This window comes from Salmo salar, chromosome 03 (genome assembly GCF_965601325.2).
Source record: "Salmo salar chromosome 03, fSalSal1, whole genome shotgun sequence".
In the NCBI taxonomy this organism is placed as follows: Eukaryota; Metazoa; Chordata; class Actinopteri; order Salmoniformes; family Salmonidae; genus Salmo; species Salmo salar.
The window spans coordinates 84,700,285-84,719,983 of NC_138293.1; the positions used below are offsets into that span (position 1 = coordinate 84,700,285).

At 46.0% G+C, this 19,699-nt stretch overlaps 1 protein-coding gene across 1 annotated transcript in view; it reads right to left on the reverse strand.

Moving 5' to 3' along the window:
• Positions 1-203: 203 nt before the first annotated feature.
• Positions 204-19,699, reverse strand: part of LOC106606542 (putative G-protein coupled receptor 139) — a 28,208-nt gene continuing 8,712 nt past the window's right edge. The window contains exon 2 of the mRNA XM_014202816.3: positions 204-6,681. Coding sequence (XP_014058291.3) covers positions 5,699-6,681 — 983 coding nt within the window. The 3' untranslated portion in view covers positions 204-5,698. The remainder of the gene's footprint in view (positions 6,682-19,699) is intronic.

Consider the following 19,699-nt stretch of genomic DNA (forward strand, 5'->3'; position numbering starts at 1 on the left):
AGTACAGAGATATTTTGTTTCATTTACTATACACATTTTTTGTCTTAACTGACTTGATATTTTACACACTTTTGAAAGCTCTTGCACTCAGACAGATGCGCGCTCACGTGGAAGCACACAAAGACTTACGCACGCACGCATGCACGACACACACACACACACACACACACACACACACACACACACACACACACACACACACACACACACACACACACACACACACACACACACACACACACACACACACACACACACACACACACACACACACACACACACACATACCGACATACTCAGAGAGAGAAAATGAAAGAGTGGAGGAAAATAAAATATTATATTCTTATGTGATCTATTTGTATTTGCCCTTTTTTATATACAGGTTTACAGTATCTGTTTGAGAAAAGCGTGAAGCCTCCAGAGATAAGAGTTTCCTATGATGATTATCTGGTTATGAGTTATTGATGTCACCAACAGTGGGTGTTCCCTAGTCATCACCATAGCAACTACCACTCCCTCCCACCTGTTTCAGAGTCCCTCACGTGGTAAATGGAGAGGACACCTGGGTCGTATTCATTGAATCTGTTTTCCAACCACAGCTCAGGCAAGGACTGCACCCCCCTGGTGTTTTCAGTATTAGTTTACTATTTCACAAATCAAATTACTGTAATCAGTCTAATTAACATTGGTGGGAACCTTTGACGAGGGTTATAAATTAATATCACACTAGCAATGTTGGGATGCTTTCAATAAAGAAAATCCATAATTGCTTTTTTTACCCCATTTTCTGGGATAGTTATGAAGTCCTGTTTGACATTTTATTACTGATTGTCACTTGACATTCAGTGACATAAACTGTCGGGATATCTTATATAATTTGTTATGTCATGTTTATGACAATATGACAACGTTATGACACTGTAACTGGTCAAATAAAGTGGTACTGAAGTGTCTGTTGTGGTATTGATGCATATTGCTCATCATGACCAATAGACAACCAAAAAATTGCATTAACATGACCAATGGACAATCACAAAACAACGTTAACCTGACCAATAGACAACCAAAAAAAACATTAACATGACCAACCAAAAAAACAACATTAACATGACCAATGGGCAACCACCAAAAAACAACATTAATGTGACCAGTAAACATTGATTGGACAGGGTTCAAGTCAAGGCAGAGAGCATGCTGGGTCATTATTGACTATTGACAGTGTCTCAGCTGAGGTCAACTATCTTCATTATATAGCTCTAATAACATACCTCCCTTCCATGCTCTGAAGGTTCCTTACTGGGGAGTAGTTATTTTTAACGAATGAGGTGTGTGTGTGTGTGTGTGTGTGTGTGTGTGTGTGTGAAATTGGAAAGATAATTGCTAAAGCCTGTGATAAGAGTGATGTTGACTGGTTAACAGATTAGTAAACAACCTGTTTTTGATGGTTGTTCAGATGTGGGTGTGAAGCTCTGGCAGTGGACACCCTCTATGGGGGCTAGTGTACCCAGAAAGCTCTCAAAGTCTCACGTCAGAATTAAACGTTCATCCATGTTTCTCAAAAGTCAAATTTGGAAGTGTTTGATTATTTCTCTTTATTGTTCCAACGTTAAGTCTAGGCACTAACTCTGTATTCTTAAGGTTAGGCATTAACTCCGAATGATTAAGGTAAGGTTTAAGGTTTGGGATAGGCTTCTTTAAAAAAAATCGAAAACAACTTTCTATCCCTGGATTCGAACATGCAACCTTTGGAACCAGCGGCAGATGCTTGAAGGTAACAGAGCTCACTGTTGCCTCTAGTGGCTGGTGTCCACGTCATCTCCCAACATCCTCAGAAATGGATGAACGTCGAGTACTGACTTGTATCACGGGTGACCGGCGGTGTGCTGCCCTCCAGAGGCCAGTGGACAACTTTGAGAGGGTAATAGCCTACAATGAGATATCAAATATGAGAGATGGAGCTATATTTCTACCATTCATCAGATATAAAATGCATTTAATACACGATTTATGAGGCCATGTCACACTGAATCCTTCAAAGGAAATGTTTTGTGTATTTTGCCCTCTGGCTTAGTTTCACCCAATGTGGATAGATGAATAGATGTTTTGCCTGAGGACTAAGGGCCACAAAGTGTTTGTGCATTGATATGTGTGTATGTTTGTGTGTGCACGTGTGTGTGTGTGTAATGTGTGTGTGAATGTTCAGTGGACAGAAAATAACAGAGATGTGTTTTATACAACAAGCTCTCACAGTCTTACTGCAGAATCCAACGTTTGTCTATAAACGTCAGATTTTTAAGGTTAAGTTTATGCATTAATTCCAAATGGTTAAGTTTAGGGTTAAGGTTGGGATAGGGTTAAAACAAAAGGAACTCCACAGTTAAAACTTCTTCAGGTTAGGGTCTATTTTTCTCCACTTCCTGTCTGACTGACGTGCCCAAAGTAAACTGCCTATTGGTCCTACGCAATTCCAGCTCCCAGATTGCAATTCCTATGGCTTCCACTAGATGTCAACAGTCTTTGTTCAAGGTTTCAGGCTTGTTTCTTCCCAAACGAGGAAGAATTTAGAGTTTTGGTACTGGCAGTCACAGTTGGAAATCAGTCTGTGGGCGCGCGACGAAGAGGGTGCGCGACGAAGAGGACGCGCACTTGCTAATTTTACTTTTCTATTGAACATACTTCTTTCTGTTTGAAATATTATTGTTTAATTACATTTTAGGGTACCTGAGGATTAAATAGAAACATAGTTTGGCTTGTTTTAACAAATTTTATTGGTAGCTTTTTGTATTCCTTTGTCTGCATGTTGAACGAGTGGATTTCTCAAATTGATGGCGCCAACTAAACTGACTTTTTGGGATATAAAGAAGGATTTTATCTAACAAAACGACCATGCATGTTATAGCTGGGACCCTTTGGATTGCAAGTCAGAGGAAGATTTTCAAAAAGTAAGTGATTATTTAATCGCTATTTGTGATTTTATGAATCCTGTGCTGGTTGAAAAATATGTTGATATGGGGCGCCGTCCTCAAACAATCGCATGGCATGCTTTCGCTGTAAGGCCTATTGTAAATCGGACAATGCAGTTAGATTAACAAGAATTTAAGCTTTTAACCGATATAAGACACTTGTATGTACCTAGATGTTTAATATGACGGGACGCCTAGCCCTAAGAAGTTTATGTTCAGGCATTAATTCCGAATGGTTAAGGTAAGGGTTAAGGTTTGGGATAGGCTTAAAACCTAGCAGTTGGATCGAACACGGCCATCCCCATCCCCATCCACATTGCCCAAGCAAAACCCAAGCCTACATGATGGTAATAGCACTCACTATTGCCCCTTGCGGACAGTTTTAATTAAGGTCTTCTAACGACGTCCGGCTTACCTGGACGGACTTCACATTTCGCAGTCAATCGTGAGCAACCTGGCTGGTTTTATAGGTTGTTGTTTCTGGGCAGGACAGAACACAGTTGATCTATGAGTTGTCGTGGCTTCATAGATTCATAGTTTCTCAGTCATCTGGTTTCTCACCCTCGTGCCAGGCAGACAGAGGAGGGTTGAAGAGAGAATAGGAAAATACAGCTTTGAGGGTGAGAATAAACTGGCTTTTTACTGTTCTAATCACATTGTTAACCTGGTTATAATACCAATAAGGCACCTCAGGGGTATGTGGTATATGGCCAATATACCACGGCTAAGGGGCTAAGGGCTGTGTCCAGGCACTCCGTTCTGAGTCGTGCATAAGAACAACCCTTTAGCCATGGTATACTGTCCATATACCACACTTCCTCTGGCGTTATTGATTAATTAACTCTCGTTTACTCTCTCTATCTTTCTCTCTGCCTGTCTCTCTCCCTTTCTTGCTCTCTCACATACATACATACATACATACATACATACATACATACATACATACATACAGACAGACAGACAGACAGACAGACAGACAGACAGACAGACAGACAGACAGACAGACAGACAGACAGACAGACAGACAGACAGACAGACAGACAGACAGACAGACAGACAGACAGACAGACAGACAGACAGACAGACAGACAGACAGACAGACAGACAGACAGACAGACACTATCTAGTCAGTGATATAAAGTTAAGGGTCTCAGGAGCTGCACAAATACATTCATTCTAATATGACTAATACAATCATCAAAGACAACCAATACTTAATTGAAGACTCTGTAAATGGTAGAAATGTCCTCCTTTTAAAATTGTGGAATGCATGGTTATAAGATTACTGATCCTATGGCACCTCTACAACAAAGTATTGTAATTGTTTCTCCTTCAATCCTGGTCCCGAAGACACACAAAGTGTGCAGGTTATTTGTTTTAACCCAGCATTAACACACCTAGCACATCTTGATTCAACCTCTCAAATTGCTTGATGATCAGTTGATTCGCTGAATCAAGTGTGTTAGTACTGGGCTAGAACAAAAACCTGCACATGTGTGTCTTCAAGATCGGTATTAAAGAACACTGATCTAACAGTCAAGTCTACCATAATCCTTCACCATGACAACAACAGGCAGCTCCTATTTATCCTTAACAACACCTGTGAGACTGCTCCTGATTGGAGGGTTATTTTTCCCAATCCCTTCCATCTTTGATGAATTCACTCACTGAGAACATCTTAACATCCACAGATCCGTTTTTTAATAAAAAGTCTCTTGTAATGTCTAATGCACCTCTGAGACCCACTATATATTAACAGGAAATGTCAGCAGGGTTTCAAAACATGTCAGGGGACATGGTAGTGATTGCGAATCAAATCATCTAAGGTCACCACTAAGGACAAGGATGTCTAAGACTTGAGCATCAATGCCACGGATACCTCTTCAAAGGTGAGTGGTTTCTCTCGCTGAGAGTCTCTGCGATGAACTCTTTGACTAGAGAGGGCTCCCATTGGATGATGGCGATCTGTTCAGATTCAGAGCCTCCCTCATCCTCCCACCGTCCCTCCTCCATCACCTCCTCCTCCCCATCCGTCGACAGCAGTATAACAGAGACAGTACCAAAAATGTCCCAATGTCAAAGCGAGGTTGATATGTCACAGAGGAATTCCTCAGTTGTCACTCTCCATTCCCATTTACAAATGGCTGGCTATAAAACCCAGTAATAAGCAGCCGCCATGATGCTCGTTTATCAGTCCCTGATCACAGTCAAAGCTCATCGTCAGACACTGTCGGAGCTGTAATACAGCCAAAAAGACAGGCAGTTATCCAGCCTGAATGATCAGTCTTTTAGATTGCTTTTTCGCATGAATGAGTGGAGAGATGGTTCTCAACACTCTGTTGCTGGGTTGTGAGTTCTGTTCTGCTGTTTGTGCTCAGCAACATTCCTACTTGATTTCTCAACTTTTCTTCTTCTTCTTGTTCTCAAACATTCTTTCTCTCACTTCAGATAGATAGATTGTTACGTATCCATACACCAACCACATACCTTTCTGTCTCCTCTTCTCAGACGCTCCTCTAACTCTTCTCTCCTCCACCTCTCCTCTCCACCACCTCTCCTCTCCTCCATCTCTCCTCTCCTCCACCTCTCATCCTCTCCTCTAACTCTCCTTTCCTCTCCTCCACTTTTCCAGCCCTCCACTCTAAATGTCTGTTGACATTTGAAAAGCTCAAAGAGTCCCAGAATCGGGTCATCATCAAGGTCGGTCGTCAGGGAAACCCTCCACACTTCCCCCCTCACGAGGAGATGCAGATGGGCTTGCCGTTCTTATCGTACTGGTATACCAGCATCTTGATGCAGTGGGAGTTGGCAGGGGAGATCCAGGGGCTACTGGTGATAGAGAAGTTGTGTCCAGCGTAGAACGGCGGCGGCTGCTTACGGCATCGGAACAACGTCCGGAGAACCGTGGCCGCCATGGTCCGGAAACGCTTGCTGATGAAACAGTAGAGAAAGAAGTTGACCCCGGTGTTGAGGAGAGCTAGCATGTTCGCCACATCGGTTAGGAGGTGCAGAAGGCGGGCGGGACCCGGGGACGCCGGCGGCGCCGTGTACAGGTGGTAAAGGATCACGACAGTGCGTGGTGCCCAGAGGACGGCAAACACGGAAGTGATGGCGAGCAGGATGGCGGTGGTCTTGCCCGTGGAGTAGCCGCGCAGGCGGAAGCAGCTGCGACGGCGCTGGAGCTTCCTGACGATCATTGCATTGAGGGAGAAGAAGACAGAGCAGGGGAGGAGATAGACAGTCGCGCAGTGCACCCAGACTAGCACATGCTGCGCAGCACTACTACTACTACTCCCCCTTCCTCCACTTCCTGTACCACCTCCAGGTAAACCATGCCACAGCTCAGGCCACCAGTAGTAAGGCGCCGCAGACACCAAACACCCCATATAGACGCCCATAATGACTCGCCGTGTCCGGGCTGGGTAGGAAACGCTATGATACTTCAACGGGTGACAGACTGCAATATAACGGTCAACGGTCAAGGGGACCGTGATCCAGATGGAGGTGTGGATGGAGGAGAACTCCAGGACCTGGACTGCCTTGTTGAGGGAGGGGGGAAGGGGCGCGCCCAAAATGAAGTCCTCCAATATGAAGTCGACGAAGACGATGAGCAGGAGGACCAGGATGTCAGCGGCGGCAAGCGCCAGAAGGTAGTTATAGGAGGACTTCTGACGCCGTAACACCAGCTGGGAGAGGATGATGACAGTGAGTATGTTGGCTGGATGAGGGGGAGGGGGAAGGTTATGAGGGTGACACAAGGGAATAGGTTAGGGAGATGAAGGAGAGGGGAAGGGATAGGATGGGGAGGCACAGATGGGTGGTTTATGGAGGGAATGAAAGGAGAGAAGAGGAGAGGAGGAGAGTGGTCGAGAAATTGAATAGGTGAGAGTTGAGAAAGGAAGAAGAGAGGGAGAGATAGAAAGCAGAGTGGAAACAAGTTGTTGCAACGAAAGAAAGGAACGGATGTGAGGGGTGAGAGTATGAGCCAAGGGTCAGATATATGGGGAGATGAATGGAGACAGAGATAGAAAGGAGAGGAAAGTGATGGGGAAATTACATGAGAGGAAAAGCATGGAAGTGAAGAAAAAATTATGATGAGAGGTTGAAATTGAAAGTGGAATGAAAACGGGTTATGCCAAAGGAAAATGAAAGAGAGAGGAAGAGAGTTAGTTTTACTGGGGAGGTCATTGACAAGGAACAACACTCATTCAGCCAATCAGAAACAGCACACACTCTACCTATATGGAGCACACCCACACATGTACATGTACATGCACATACACACACACACACACACACACACACACACACACACACACACACACACACGCACGCACGCACGCACGCACGCACGCACACACGCACACACGCACACACACACACACACGCACACAAGCAATCACACACACACACACACACACACACACACACACACACGTCTACACAAAGTTTAATTTGTCTTCCATTTATTGGCATAAAGAGAACCAAATAACAACCCTTTACATAACCCTAACAAGTGTTGTGTTCGAGACCACTGAAAGAGAGACTGATTCAAGACCAAGACCGGAGCAAATCGAATCTGAGTCAAGACCAAAGAACGGAGGAGGGCGAGACCGAGTCAAGACTGAAATCTGGAGGGTTCCGCGACGAGTCAAAACCGAGACCAGAAAAATGTCCAATTCAAGACTATGTTGTAAATTTGACAAATCACCACCATAGTAAGAGTTCTAAATGAGTATTATAACGAAGGAACATTAGATAAACCCTTTCAAACGTTTTCAGTTAGTTGGCCGTCAAAATTGCACAGATAAACGATGGGGAATTGTAGCCTCCTAGTCCTTCTGCAGATTGCCTGCCAATGCATGCTTGTCCCAACCAAGCACCCAAGCTAACTGGCTAAAATTAGCTAGCTTGCAAGCTAGCTACTCCCAGACACAAATGAGAGAACACCTCACTCTGACCATTTTTGTCGCTGTAGCAGAGCTGGTTAGGCTGTTTACATGTTATCTAGTGTTATCTAGAGTGTTATCTAGAGTGTTATCTAGTCTAGTTCCTGAATAACTATGACTTTTTTGGTCTATATTTACTGACACTGGTCATATTCAGCAGGTGTTTCGGATTTTGCAAATTCATTAGTTGTTTTGCACTCAGACGTGAGTGCTCTGAAATCGGAGAAGATAGGTAGAGTGAATTTGCAACACAAGAGATATGCTAACTGTATAACAGTCGTTCAAGTTCTTGCTAGATAAGCAAATGACACATGCATCTCTAGCTGTGTATAGCTACCGAAAAAAACGATATGAGGGGAAAAAGTCAGTCACACCCACTCTTCCAATGGCATGAAATGACATCCACCTAGCAGCTAGCTAGCTAGCTAGTTATCTAGCTAACATTAGGCTCTGTGTTTTTAGCTTGCTAATTTGATTTTATTGACATTCCCAGCCTTAATTACATTCGTCCGTTTTTGTCCAGAATATTGAGTAATTGAAACAGAAACAGTGCATGTGGAGGCAGCAAACAATGTACCAGTCCAGCTGTGATTTACAACCTGATTGCTGTATTTGTTGGACTACCAAGAAATGTATAGGTGAATTATATTAATCATATACTGAACTGCATCCATCTATTCTGCCAACAATGCCTTAGTGTACGTCATGGAACGTTGAGTCAAATATAACCCATTTTTAAAACGTCTTCTAAAGTTGGTTTTGCAGCATAAACTGGGAATTTTATATTTTTGACTGATATTATGATTGTCTGTTTGTTTCATATCCGTTCCACTTGAAACTTTAGGTCACCAGTTACTTTGTTTGTTAAATGTGAATTGTTTTTTTGCAATGGGAATTAAAAGTTGTACATTTCGATTGGGAAATTGTTAATGGTTGTGTTTTTGTATTCTTATGATTGGGACCTACTGGCTTATTATGTCCTAGTTTATGGACTGCTTATCCTTTAACATCATGCTGTGTGTGACTGCTGTCTTTCCATCAGCCCTATGCAGTGGTGAAGTGGTGCTTGGAGATGTGGGTATACTCTAATTTTGCCCAAACGTTCAGCCCCCCCAGCGAAGGAAAGGCACCCTGTGTGAAAAATCCTATGTTATGTTATGTTTTCCTATAGATTTTTCAAATTGTCACTCAAAACCACACTTTTTTTAACAGAAAAAATACAAAAATGTGATGGTCTAAATCCACAACAATGTTTAAACTACATCAATCTGATTGGGTGGGCCTGTCAGGGCCTGGCTCCCCAGTGGGTGGGCCTCTGTCCCAGGCCGGTCCATGTCTATGCCCCTGATGCAAACAGCACATTATGAAAATTGCGCATCACAAATAGCCTACCAACCAACACTTTTTCAATACCTGGTTTGCATATCCATTGTTGCCTTAGTTAGCATATACTGGTAGATATCATATGTTGAAACGTCTGTCCTACCCTACCAGCTACCGATGTCATTCTTCTGTGAGCTGCTCCATGCCAAAACCAGTTGAGAGATGCACGCTCTTGCTGCCTGCAAATGATATTCCACTGAAACTAGGCTATGTGTGCAGCACGCATGTGAATATATTTCACGTCCTTTGCGATTGTGTAGGCTACTTTGTGCATGATTTCTCTATTGTACTACATAATTGATCAATTGTATCAGTAGGGATTAAGAACAGAGTGTATGCTTATACCTGCATATACCCTCCAGTGCACCACTGGCCCTTTGTGTTTTACAGAAAGTGCACTCACCTACATGAGAGCTCTGGTATTACAGTTGCTGTCCTGTCAGAATCACGAACCTGTCACACACTGAAGGCCTGTAGGTTCACCACTACGCAAACATGTCTATTGTAGATATAAAGGCTGTTAAGATATTCATGTTTCAAGGAAGGAGTGTATATATTTGGCCTGGCGAAATGGTTTTATGGGCTGACTGAATGGAAGCTGATAATTAGGAGTTTTTTACTCCGCTGGTCTCCGCTGGTCCCCGGAAAGTAATGATGAGTCCTCACTGTCAGAGACTGAGTCAAGACCGAGTACAAATGTATCCGGCACCAAGACAAGACCAAGACACTCAATATGTGGTCTCAAGACCGGACTCGAGACCGAGACCAGTCTCGAGTACTACAATACTGACCCTAACCCTAACCCCTTTCTAAAGACTAATCATTTGCTTAGTAGAATATTGCCTGTGACCATTTTTCTCCTCTCCTCTCCTCTCCTCTCCTCTCCTCTCCTCTCCTCTCCTCTCCTCTCCTCTCCTCTCCTCTCCTCTCCTCTCCTCTCCTCTCCTCTCCTCTCTCTCTCTCTCTCTCTCTCTCTCTCTCTCTCCTCAACCTTCCCTCTCTCTCTCCCTCCCTCTCTCCCTCCCTCCCTCCTCCCTTCCCCCTTTCAACCTCATCCTTCGCTGCCTCCCTCCATCTCTTTCTCCCCATATCCTTCACCTCCTCCACCCTCCACCTGGTGAGTTGCAAGGTGGCACTCGCGGGTCCATTAGTTAGCCCGATTAAATAATAATATACGGCGCCACAACAAAACCAGGGAACAATGACAGCGCACCGTCACGGCCTTGCTGAGTCGTTGAGGCTCCGGCTGGCCCAGATAAACAGTCCAAGGACACCACCCTCTTTCTCCCTCTGTATTTTCCTCCCCCTCTTGATTCTTCCTCCTCTCCTCACGCCTTCACTCTTTCTTTTCTTTTCTTTTCCTTGCTTCTTCTTCCATCTTTTCTCTCCCTTTTCACTTCTCCTTTCCTCCTCATTCGCCTCTTTCTTTGCAATCTAACTACCTCCCTCACATTCCTTATTTCCTCTCTCCTTCTGTCCTTCCCTTATGTCCCGCCCTTCTGTCCCTCCCTTCTGTCCTTGATGGAGCATGGGGAATGACTCAGGGGACATGGAGGGACAATCACAGTTTTCTATCATTTTCTCCCAGTCTCCCTCCCTCCCTCCCACCCTTCTTAAGGGTCGTGCTGGGCCATGGTGAATTGTTCATGAGCAAGATGTGGGGGATAATCACAGTTTTCTATAACTTCGCCCCCCTCCCTCTCTCTCTACCTCTCTCTCTCCCTCCCTCCATCTCTCCCTCCCTGCATCCCTCCCTCTGTCGTGCTGGGACAATCACAGTTTTCTATTATTTCCTCCCTCCATCCCTCCCTCCCTCCCCTCTTCCTGGGACTCTCTGCCAGTAGTAGGAGAAACGTGGACACAAAGGGGTCTATATGATTTAGCCTGCTGTTACTAAGGCAAAACCAACTGTGTGTATGTGTGTATGCATATGTGTGTGTGTGTGTGTGTGTGTGTGTGTGTGTGTGTGTGTGTGCGTGTGTGTGTGTGTGTGTGTGTGTGTGTGTGTGTGTGTGTGTGTGTGTGTGTGTGTGTGTGTGTGTGTGTGTGTGTGTGTGATTTCTTGTATGTCAACAAGTTCAATGGTCATGCGTGTGTACATGTGTAAGTACATGTGTGTGGGAAACTGCAATGTACCTCATGATGGTGAGTATAAAAGTGTACACTTTGGGAGAAAAGTGGAGATTTTGGAAGTAGCCTTAAGCGTAAAGAGAACATGTGCAAGCTGTCAACAGCTGTCAAGATCTGTGCTTTTGTAACCAAGCGAGCTCTGTTGATTAAATCAGAAGTTTCCCTTTCCATCTAAAATAGCTGATTCCAATGATGTGTGTTGAAGGCAACCAGGCAACATTCATCCCTCTTTGTTCTCTTGCAGTAGATAAAGCTGCTGTATGTCTGTCCATGACATTTCTGACATTGATTTGCATTGTTATGTCACAGAGACATCAATGCACTTAGCACGTCACAGGACATCCTGCTAGATGAAAGAGGTCTGTGGTGCCTCTCCCTCCGCCTATCTTTTTCCTCCCCCCACCTCTCTCTTTCCCTCTGTCTCTCTCCTTCTATCTCTCTCTCCCCCTCTCTCTTTCTCCCAGTCTGTCTGGTAATAGACGTGGGATTGGATTAAAGATGGCAGCTCAGAGTCTGGTCCATCACATGTCACACCTCTCTGCTATCAGCTGATTACTAATGACAAAGCAGGCTCCAGATAATGACTAAAGATGTCCTTGTCAGAAGCAGGCAGAGATGCCCAGGCACACGGGCCTGCGGGCACACGCACACACACATTATCAGTTTGCTTTGCAGCATTTCAGGTTCTCTCTCCTCTCCAAGTGTAATGGGATAATCCAGCAGACGATCCCATCCTGTGTGCTGCTGATCACTCACCAGTCAGCCTCCCGGACACTCATCTAGCCACTCAATTGTTTTTGTTGTTGAACTTCACTTGATTATGCTACTGATGTTGTTCCAGAGTGGAAAGTTAAATGTCTCTCGCTCTACTATCTCATCCTACACGCTCTGTGTATGTGTGTGTACTGTCTGTCTGTCTGTCTGTCTGTCTGTCTGTCTGTCTGTCTGTCTGTCTGTCTGTCTGTCTGTCTGTCTGTCTGTCTGTCTGTCTGTCTGTCTGTCTGTCTGTCTGTCTGTCTGTCTGTCTGTCTGTCTGTCTGTCTGTCTGTGTCACGTCCTGACCCTAGTAAGATGTCAATTTCTATAGTAGAGCAGGTAAGGGCGTGACAGGGGGTGTTTTGGGTTTTTCTATGTTTTCTATTTCTATGTTTAAGTTCTAGTTTTTCTATTTCTATGTTGGGGTTGTTTGGGTTGGTCTCCAATTAGAGGCAGCTGATCCTCGTTGCCTCTGATTGGAGATCATATTTAAGTAGGGGTTTTTCTTCCTGGGTTTTGTGGGTAGTTGTTTTCTGTTTAGTGTATGTCACCTGACGGAACTGTTGTCGGTCGTTTTGTTTAAGTATATTCATTAAAAGTAAATATGAGCACTTCACACGCAGCACCTTGGTCTCCTTTAGACAACCCGTGTTACAGAACTACCCACCATGATTGGATCAAGCGGTGTGCCCGGGCTGAAATGGACACCTGGTCACATCAGGAGTGGATTGAGAGGAGAGACTTGGGGCCAGGTAATCAAGCGATACCGGAGCCTACCTGGGAAGAACGAGAGGCAGTCCCAAAAAAAAATGTTTGGGACTGCACGGGTAGTTTGGCTGAGCCAGGACTGGGACCTGAGCCAATTCCCCGTGCTTTTTGTGGTAAGCATGTCCCTGCCTCTCGCATTCTCTCTCCAATGCGCCTCCATAGCACAGTACGTCCTGTGCCTGCTCCTCGCGCTCTCCCTCCAGCGCGCCTCCAGAATCCAGTACGTCCTGTGCCTGTTCTTCACACTCTCCCTCCAGTGCGCAGCCATAACCCAGTACGGCCGGTGCCTGCTTTGAGCACTCGGTCCTCAGTGCGTCACCCCAGTCCGGTGAGACCGGTTCCTGCTCCACGTACAAAGCCTCCAGTAATAATCGATGGTCCGACCCCTGTAGAGATGATCCATGGCACTAAGCCTCTAGTGGTGATCCATGGCCCGTAGCCTGTAGGAATATTCCGTGGCACGAAGCCTGAAGAAGTAATCCATGGCCCGGAACCTGAAGAAATAATCCTTGGCAAAAAGCCTGGAGGGATTATAAATGGTCCGGAGCCTGTAGGGATAAACCATGGCACGAAGCCTGTAGGAATAATCCATGGCCCGGCACCTGTAGAGATAATCCATGGTAAGAATCCTCCAGTGATGATCCTTGGCGCGGAACCTGTAGAGATGATCCATGGCATGGAGCCAGCAGCAACGGTCACTAGTCCGGAACGCTTTTCCGTCCGGTGCCTCCAGCGACACTCCTCAGTTCAGAGCCTCCAGCAACGCTCTTCAGGCCGGAGCCTCCAGCGACGCTCTTCAGTCCGGAGCCTCCAGCGACAGTCCCGCAGCCCGGAGGTCTTCAGCGGCGGGTCCCCAGCCCGGAGTCTTCAGCGGCGGTCCGCAGCCCGGAGTCTTCAGCGACGGTCCGCAGCCCGGAGTCTTCAGCGGCGGTCCGCAGCCCGGCGTCTTCAGCGGCGGTCCGCAGCCGGGAGTCTTCAGCGGCGGTCCGCAGCCCGGAACCTCCAGCGGCGGCCCGCAGCTCGGAACCTCCAGCGGCGGCCTGCAGCCCGGAACCTCCAGCAATGATCTACAGTCCGGTTCCTTCGACGACAATCCACGGTCAGGTGGTAATTAAGCGGAAGGATCAGGAGTACGCCCAGAACCGGAGCCGCCTCCTATGCTGGAGGTTAAGGTTATGTGGACTGCATTTGAGCCGCCCTAGTCAATTAGCACCCTCCCTACCCTCGCTTTTGTTTTGTGGTTTCTTTATTGATTATGTTGCATTCGGGGTCTGCACCTTTGGGGGGGGGGGGGGGGGGGTACTGTCATGTCCTGACCCTAGTAAGATGTCATTTTCTATAGTAGAGTAGGTCAGGGCGTGACAGGGGATGTTTTGGGATATTCTATGTTTTCTATTTCTATGTTTAAGTTCTAGTTTTTCTATTTCTATGTTGGGGTTGTTTGGATTGGTCTCCAATTGGAGGCAGCTGATCCTCGTTGCCTCTGATTGGAGATCATATTTAAGTAGGGGTTTTTCTTCCTGGGTTTTGTGGGTAGTTGTTTTCTCTTTAGTGTATGTCACCTGACGGAACTGTTGTCGGTCGTTTTGTTGTTTTGTTTAAGTATATTCATTAAAAGTAAATATGAGCACTTCACACGCCGCACCTTGGTCTCCTTTAGACGACCCGCGTTACTGTCTGTCTGTCTGTCTGTCTGTCTGTCTGTCTGTCTGTCTGTCTGTCTGTCTGTCTGTCTGTCTGTCTGTCTGTCTGTCTGTCTGTCTGTCTGTCTGTCTGTCTGTCTGTCTGTCTGTCTGTCTGTCTGTCTGTGTCTGTACATCTGCCTGGAGTACCTGAAAGCGTAACCAGGTGGTTTCTCTCCTTGCTCCTGTGTGTCTCTGTGTCTCTGTGTGTTTGTGTATCAAAGTGTGTCGCTAAGCTTTAAGCCACCTGGGGAGAGACATTATAAGATGCCAGCAAATCCAACGCAATGGATTCCTCACATAATAATCCTCTAACCTCTCCCTCTCCATCTATCTCCTTCTCCCTCTCTCTCTCTATCCAGCCCTCTTTCTCCATCTAACTCCTTCTCCCTCTCTCTCTATCCAGCCCTCCCTCTCCATCTATCTCCTTCTCCCTCTCTCTCTATCCAGCCCTCTTTCTCCATCTAACTCCTTCTCCCTCTCTCTCTCTATCCAGCCCTCTTTCTCCATCTATCTCCTTCTCCCTCTCTCTCTATCCAGCCCTCCCTCTCCATCTATCTCCTTCTCCCTCTCTCTCTATCCAGCCCTCTTTCTCCATCTATCTCCTTCTCCCTCTCTCTATCCAGCCCTCTTTCTCCATCTCTCTCTCTCTCTCTCTCTCTCTCTCTCTCTCTCTCTCTCTCTCTATCAGCCCTCTTTCTCCATCTATCTCCTTCTCCCTCTCTCTCTCTATCCAGCCCTCTTTCTCCATCTATCTCCTTCTCCCTCTCTCTCTCTATCCAGCCCTCTTTCTCCATCTATCTCATTCTCCCTCTCTCTCTCTCTCTCTCTCTCTCTCTCTCTATCCAGCCCTCTTTCTTCATCTAACTCATTCTACCTCTCTCTCTCTATCCAGCCCTCTTTCTCCATCTATCTCCTTCTCCCTCTCTCTCTCTCTCTCTCTCTCTCTCTCTCTCTCTCTCTATCCAGCCCTCTTTCTCCATCTACCTCTAAAGAGGGATGACCATATGCGGAATTGAAATGGGGTGTTTTTCCGTGGCCATGGTATTATTCAGTGAAAAGCCAGGCACTCCCTAGTGAGACAGGGACTTGAACAGACGGACAAAGGGAATCGGATGTGCGCTTGACATTTCCATTTAGCCACAGCCAGCCTCCACTGGATGGCCCATTCATTTCAATTGACTGCTGCTCTCTGTCTCTGGGTGCATCCCATATGGCACCCTATTCCCTGTATAGTGCACTACTTTAGAACGGGGCCCTGTGCCATTTGGGATGCAACCTGTGTCTATGTAGCTGGGGTTGGGCAGCAGGGTTAGGCAGGCAGGGTGGCTCTACTCGACATGCGACTTGGTCCAGGAGGGAACCATCTCTACCAGGGGAGGAAGGGATGATGAAAGACTGAGAATAAAACAGACAACAACCACAAAGTGCTTCTCCTGTGCTTTCTTTCTCTCTCTCCCACTGTGTCTCTTTCTGTGGTTCTTTCTGTGGTTCTCTCTCTCTCTCTCAAATTCAAACTCTCTCAAAATATTAAAATCAAATAAAAATAAAAGAACAATTGCCTCTCTCTCTATGTCTCTGTCTCTCTCCCTTTTCACCTTTCTCTTCCCTCTGTCTCATCTCCCCTGATGTGTGACCATGACGTTGGGAGAAATAGGCTGGAGATGAGGGCAGCCTGGGCTGTCTCCAACCGAGTTGGGATTAGAATGACCTGTGGGGGGAGAGAGAGAGAGAGAGAGAGAGAGAGAGAGAGAGAGAGAGAGAGAGAATGGGGGCTGTTGCCACATGTGTTTGTGCGTCTCTACTCTGCTGCTTCTTCAATATAACAGGGGACGAGGCCAATGACATTGTTGGGGGAGGAGGAGGGGGGAACGATACACACACACTCTGATACACAAACATACTGACATGCACATACTGACATGCACTCACACACACACACACACACAGACTGAGACACATAGTGCTCCCCAAGGTGTGTAATGATGCTGAGTCATCCCCCCTAAAAAAGGAGGTGTAGAAACAAGCCCCCTTGCTCCGGTGGAGGAGAAGACAGGAGAGGCACAGTTTAACCCCATAGAAAGAAGAGGTAAATACATTAGATGATGCCACACTATGACTGCCTCGCAAATAGCACCCTATTTCATGCAGAATCTTCTGTCAGACATGCCGCAATCTACACCCCGGGCCTGGTATTGTTACACAGAAAAAGAGAGTCAAAATTTGAAAAGAGAAAGGAATAATGAAAATAAGAGAAATTAAATGAGAGAAAAGACTTGCAATTACGTTTTTGGGATGATGAGGAAATTGAAGTTAGATTCAGGCTGCATATCTGAGGGAGTCAGCTTAATCAGTCTGGTGGATGTGTTGTGTGTGTGTGTGTGTGGTGTGTGTGTGGGAGAGAGAGAGAGAGAGAGAGAGAGAGAGAGAGAGAGAGAGACAGAGAGAGAGAGAGAGAGAGAAAGAAAGAGAGAGAGAGAGAGCGAGAGAGAGAGAGAGAGAGAGAGAGTGAGAAATAAGAGAGGGAGAGAAAGAGAGAAAGAGAGAGAGAGAGAGAGAGAGAGAGAGAGAGAGAGAGAGAAGGAGCGAAGGAGAGAGGGAGAAATAAGAGAGGGAGAGAGAGAGAGAGAGAGAGAAGGAGAGAAGGAGAGAGAGGGAGAAATAAGAGAGGGAGAGAGAGAGAGGGGAGGGGCAGAAATGAGAGAAGGTTAGACAGAAAGTAGGAGAGAAAGTTGAAGGAGTGTAAGATGAGGTAGGGAAAGGTTAGGTGAGAGGTTGATTGAGAGCGAAGGGGAGAGGAGAGGCAGATATAGTTTAATGGAGAGAGAGAAGATGTGGATGAAAAGAGAGGTAGTGATGGAGGAGGTAAGGGAGTGGGAGGAAAAAATAGGTAGTGATGGAGGAGGTAAGGGAGTGGGAAGAAAAGAGAGGTAGTGATGGAGAAGTTAAGGGAGTGGGAGGAAAAGAGAGGTAGTGATGGAGGAGGTAAGGGAGTGGGAGGAAAAGAGAGGTAGTGATGGAGAAGTTAAGGGAGTGGGAGGAAAAGAGAGGTAGTGATGGAGGAGGTAAGGGAGTGGGAGGAAAAGAGAGGTAGTGATGGAGGAGGTAAGGGAGTGGGAGGAAAAGAGAGGTAGTGATGGAGAAGTTAAGGGAGTGGGAGGAAAAGAGAGGTAGTGATGGAGAAGTTAAGGGAGTGGGAGGAAAAGAGAGGTAGTGATGGAGGAGGTAAGGGAGTGGGAGGAAAAGAGAGGTAGTGATGGAGGAGGTAAGGGAGTGGGAGGAAAAGAGAGGTAGTGATGGAGAAGTTAAGGGAGTGGGAGGAAAAGAGAGGTAGTGATGGAGAAGGTAAGGGAGTGGGAGGAAAACAGAGGCATGATTGAAATATCAAAAGGCAGTTTCAAAGGTCACACGCACTTTGAACCTTATGACAAACATTTGCCCTTTTGTCTTATCAAAGAGTCTGATTAGACTGAGCAACCAATCCACCAATCCATTCACTCTATTTATGTTGTACATTTACGATACAATCTTGGCTATACACTTAGAAAGAAAGGGTTCTGCGGTTCTTCGGCTGTCCCTGCAGAATAAACACTTTTTGGTTCCAGGTACAACCCTTTTTCTAAGAATATTCTTTGTACCCTCTCTACAAAGACAGATGTTGAGTTTATTTCTTTATTTATCTCGTCTCCCGTGAACTAACACTTAACCATACACTGCTGTGTGCTTTCATAGATCAATACATTCCTAAAGAGAGATATGGAGGTGGAGAATATAAATATTTAGAGTAGGAGAGAGAGGGTGAAGACAGAGATACTGAATGAAAAAGAGAGAGTGACAATAGAGGTAGAGATAGAGAGGGCAAACTAGAAAGAGAGATAGAGAGAGGGCTAGGATAGTTAGAGAGAAAGAGAAAGAGAGAGAGAGAGGATAGTTAGAGAGAGAGAGAGAGGGAGGGTGAGAATAGAGGCAGAGAGCGAGAAAAAAAGCTATGAATAATTGTAGAGAGAGAAACAGAGACAAGCAAATAAGAGAGAAGAGGAGAGAGTAGATAGAGAAATAGATGCCGGGCCAGGTTTGTATTGATGCCACTGCAGTGTTGTGCTACTGCCTGATGAGACCTTTAGATTCTTCAGAGCACACAGTCTATTGAACCAAACCTTGTTGTTCAACTCCTGCTCTGCTCTCACTGTCTATAGAAGCTCTATAGCAACCTGGAGATGAGAGAGAGAGAGAGAGAGAGAGAGAGAGAGAGAGAGAGAGAGAGAGGAGAGAGAGAGAGAGACACCAAGAAGATGGATAGGAGATGATAGAACCAGAGAGGGAGATAGACTTTTGTAGGGGAGGATGAGGGAGAGACCAGGAAGTAAACAACAAGAAGAGGGGGAGAGGGAGGATGTAAAGAGAGGATAATAAGGGGAGGAGTAGGATGAGAGGAGGGGTATGGCCGGCAGATTGCGAGATGAATGTCAGTTCCTGGGAGCTTTTCCACGACTACCTAATGATTAGTTCTAAGTCATAAACATTGACAAATGAGATCTAAGTCCTCCTTTAAACAGTGCTGTGCGGTACTGAGCGAGCCTTAAGGATACTGTACACCTTTCTCAGTGTTTTCTCACAGCTTAACACTGCCTAGTTGGTTTTTATGTGGGTAACGGATACACTTTCAACACCAGTCAGAACTGTCACTGTGTCAACAGCTTTAAAAACACCTATCTTCCCACCTCTCTCTTCCCTCTCTCCCTCCTCCCTCCTCCCCTGTCATCTCTGGCTCATCTCCTCCCTGACAGGCCGCTGCCTGGTGGATATAAGAGCATCCTCCTCTTTCCCTCCCTTCCTGAGACTGTCCCCAAAGCCCCTGTCCCTTCCCTCTGTCAACTCCGGTCCCTCCATCCTATCCTTCTCTCTCCCTTCATCCTATCCTCCTTTCTACCTGACACACACGCAGTCATGCACACACAGACACACACATAAATACACACACACACACGCACACATGCACACACAAACAACGCACACCTCCCCAGTGGGGCAAGCAGATCAATGGCCCAAATATAAAATCTCTTTATAA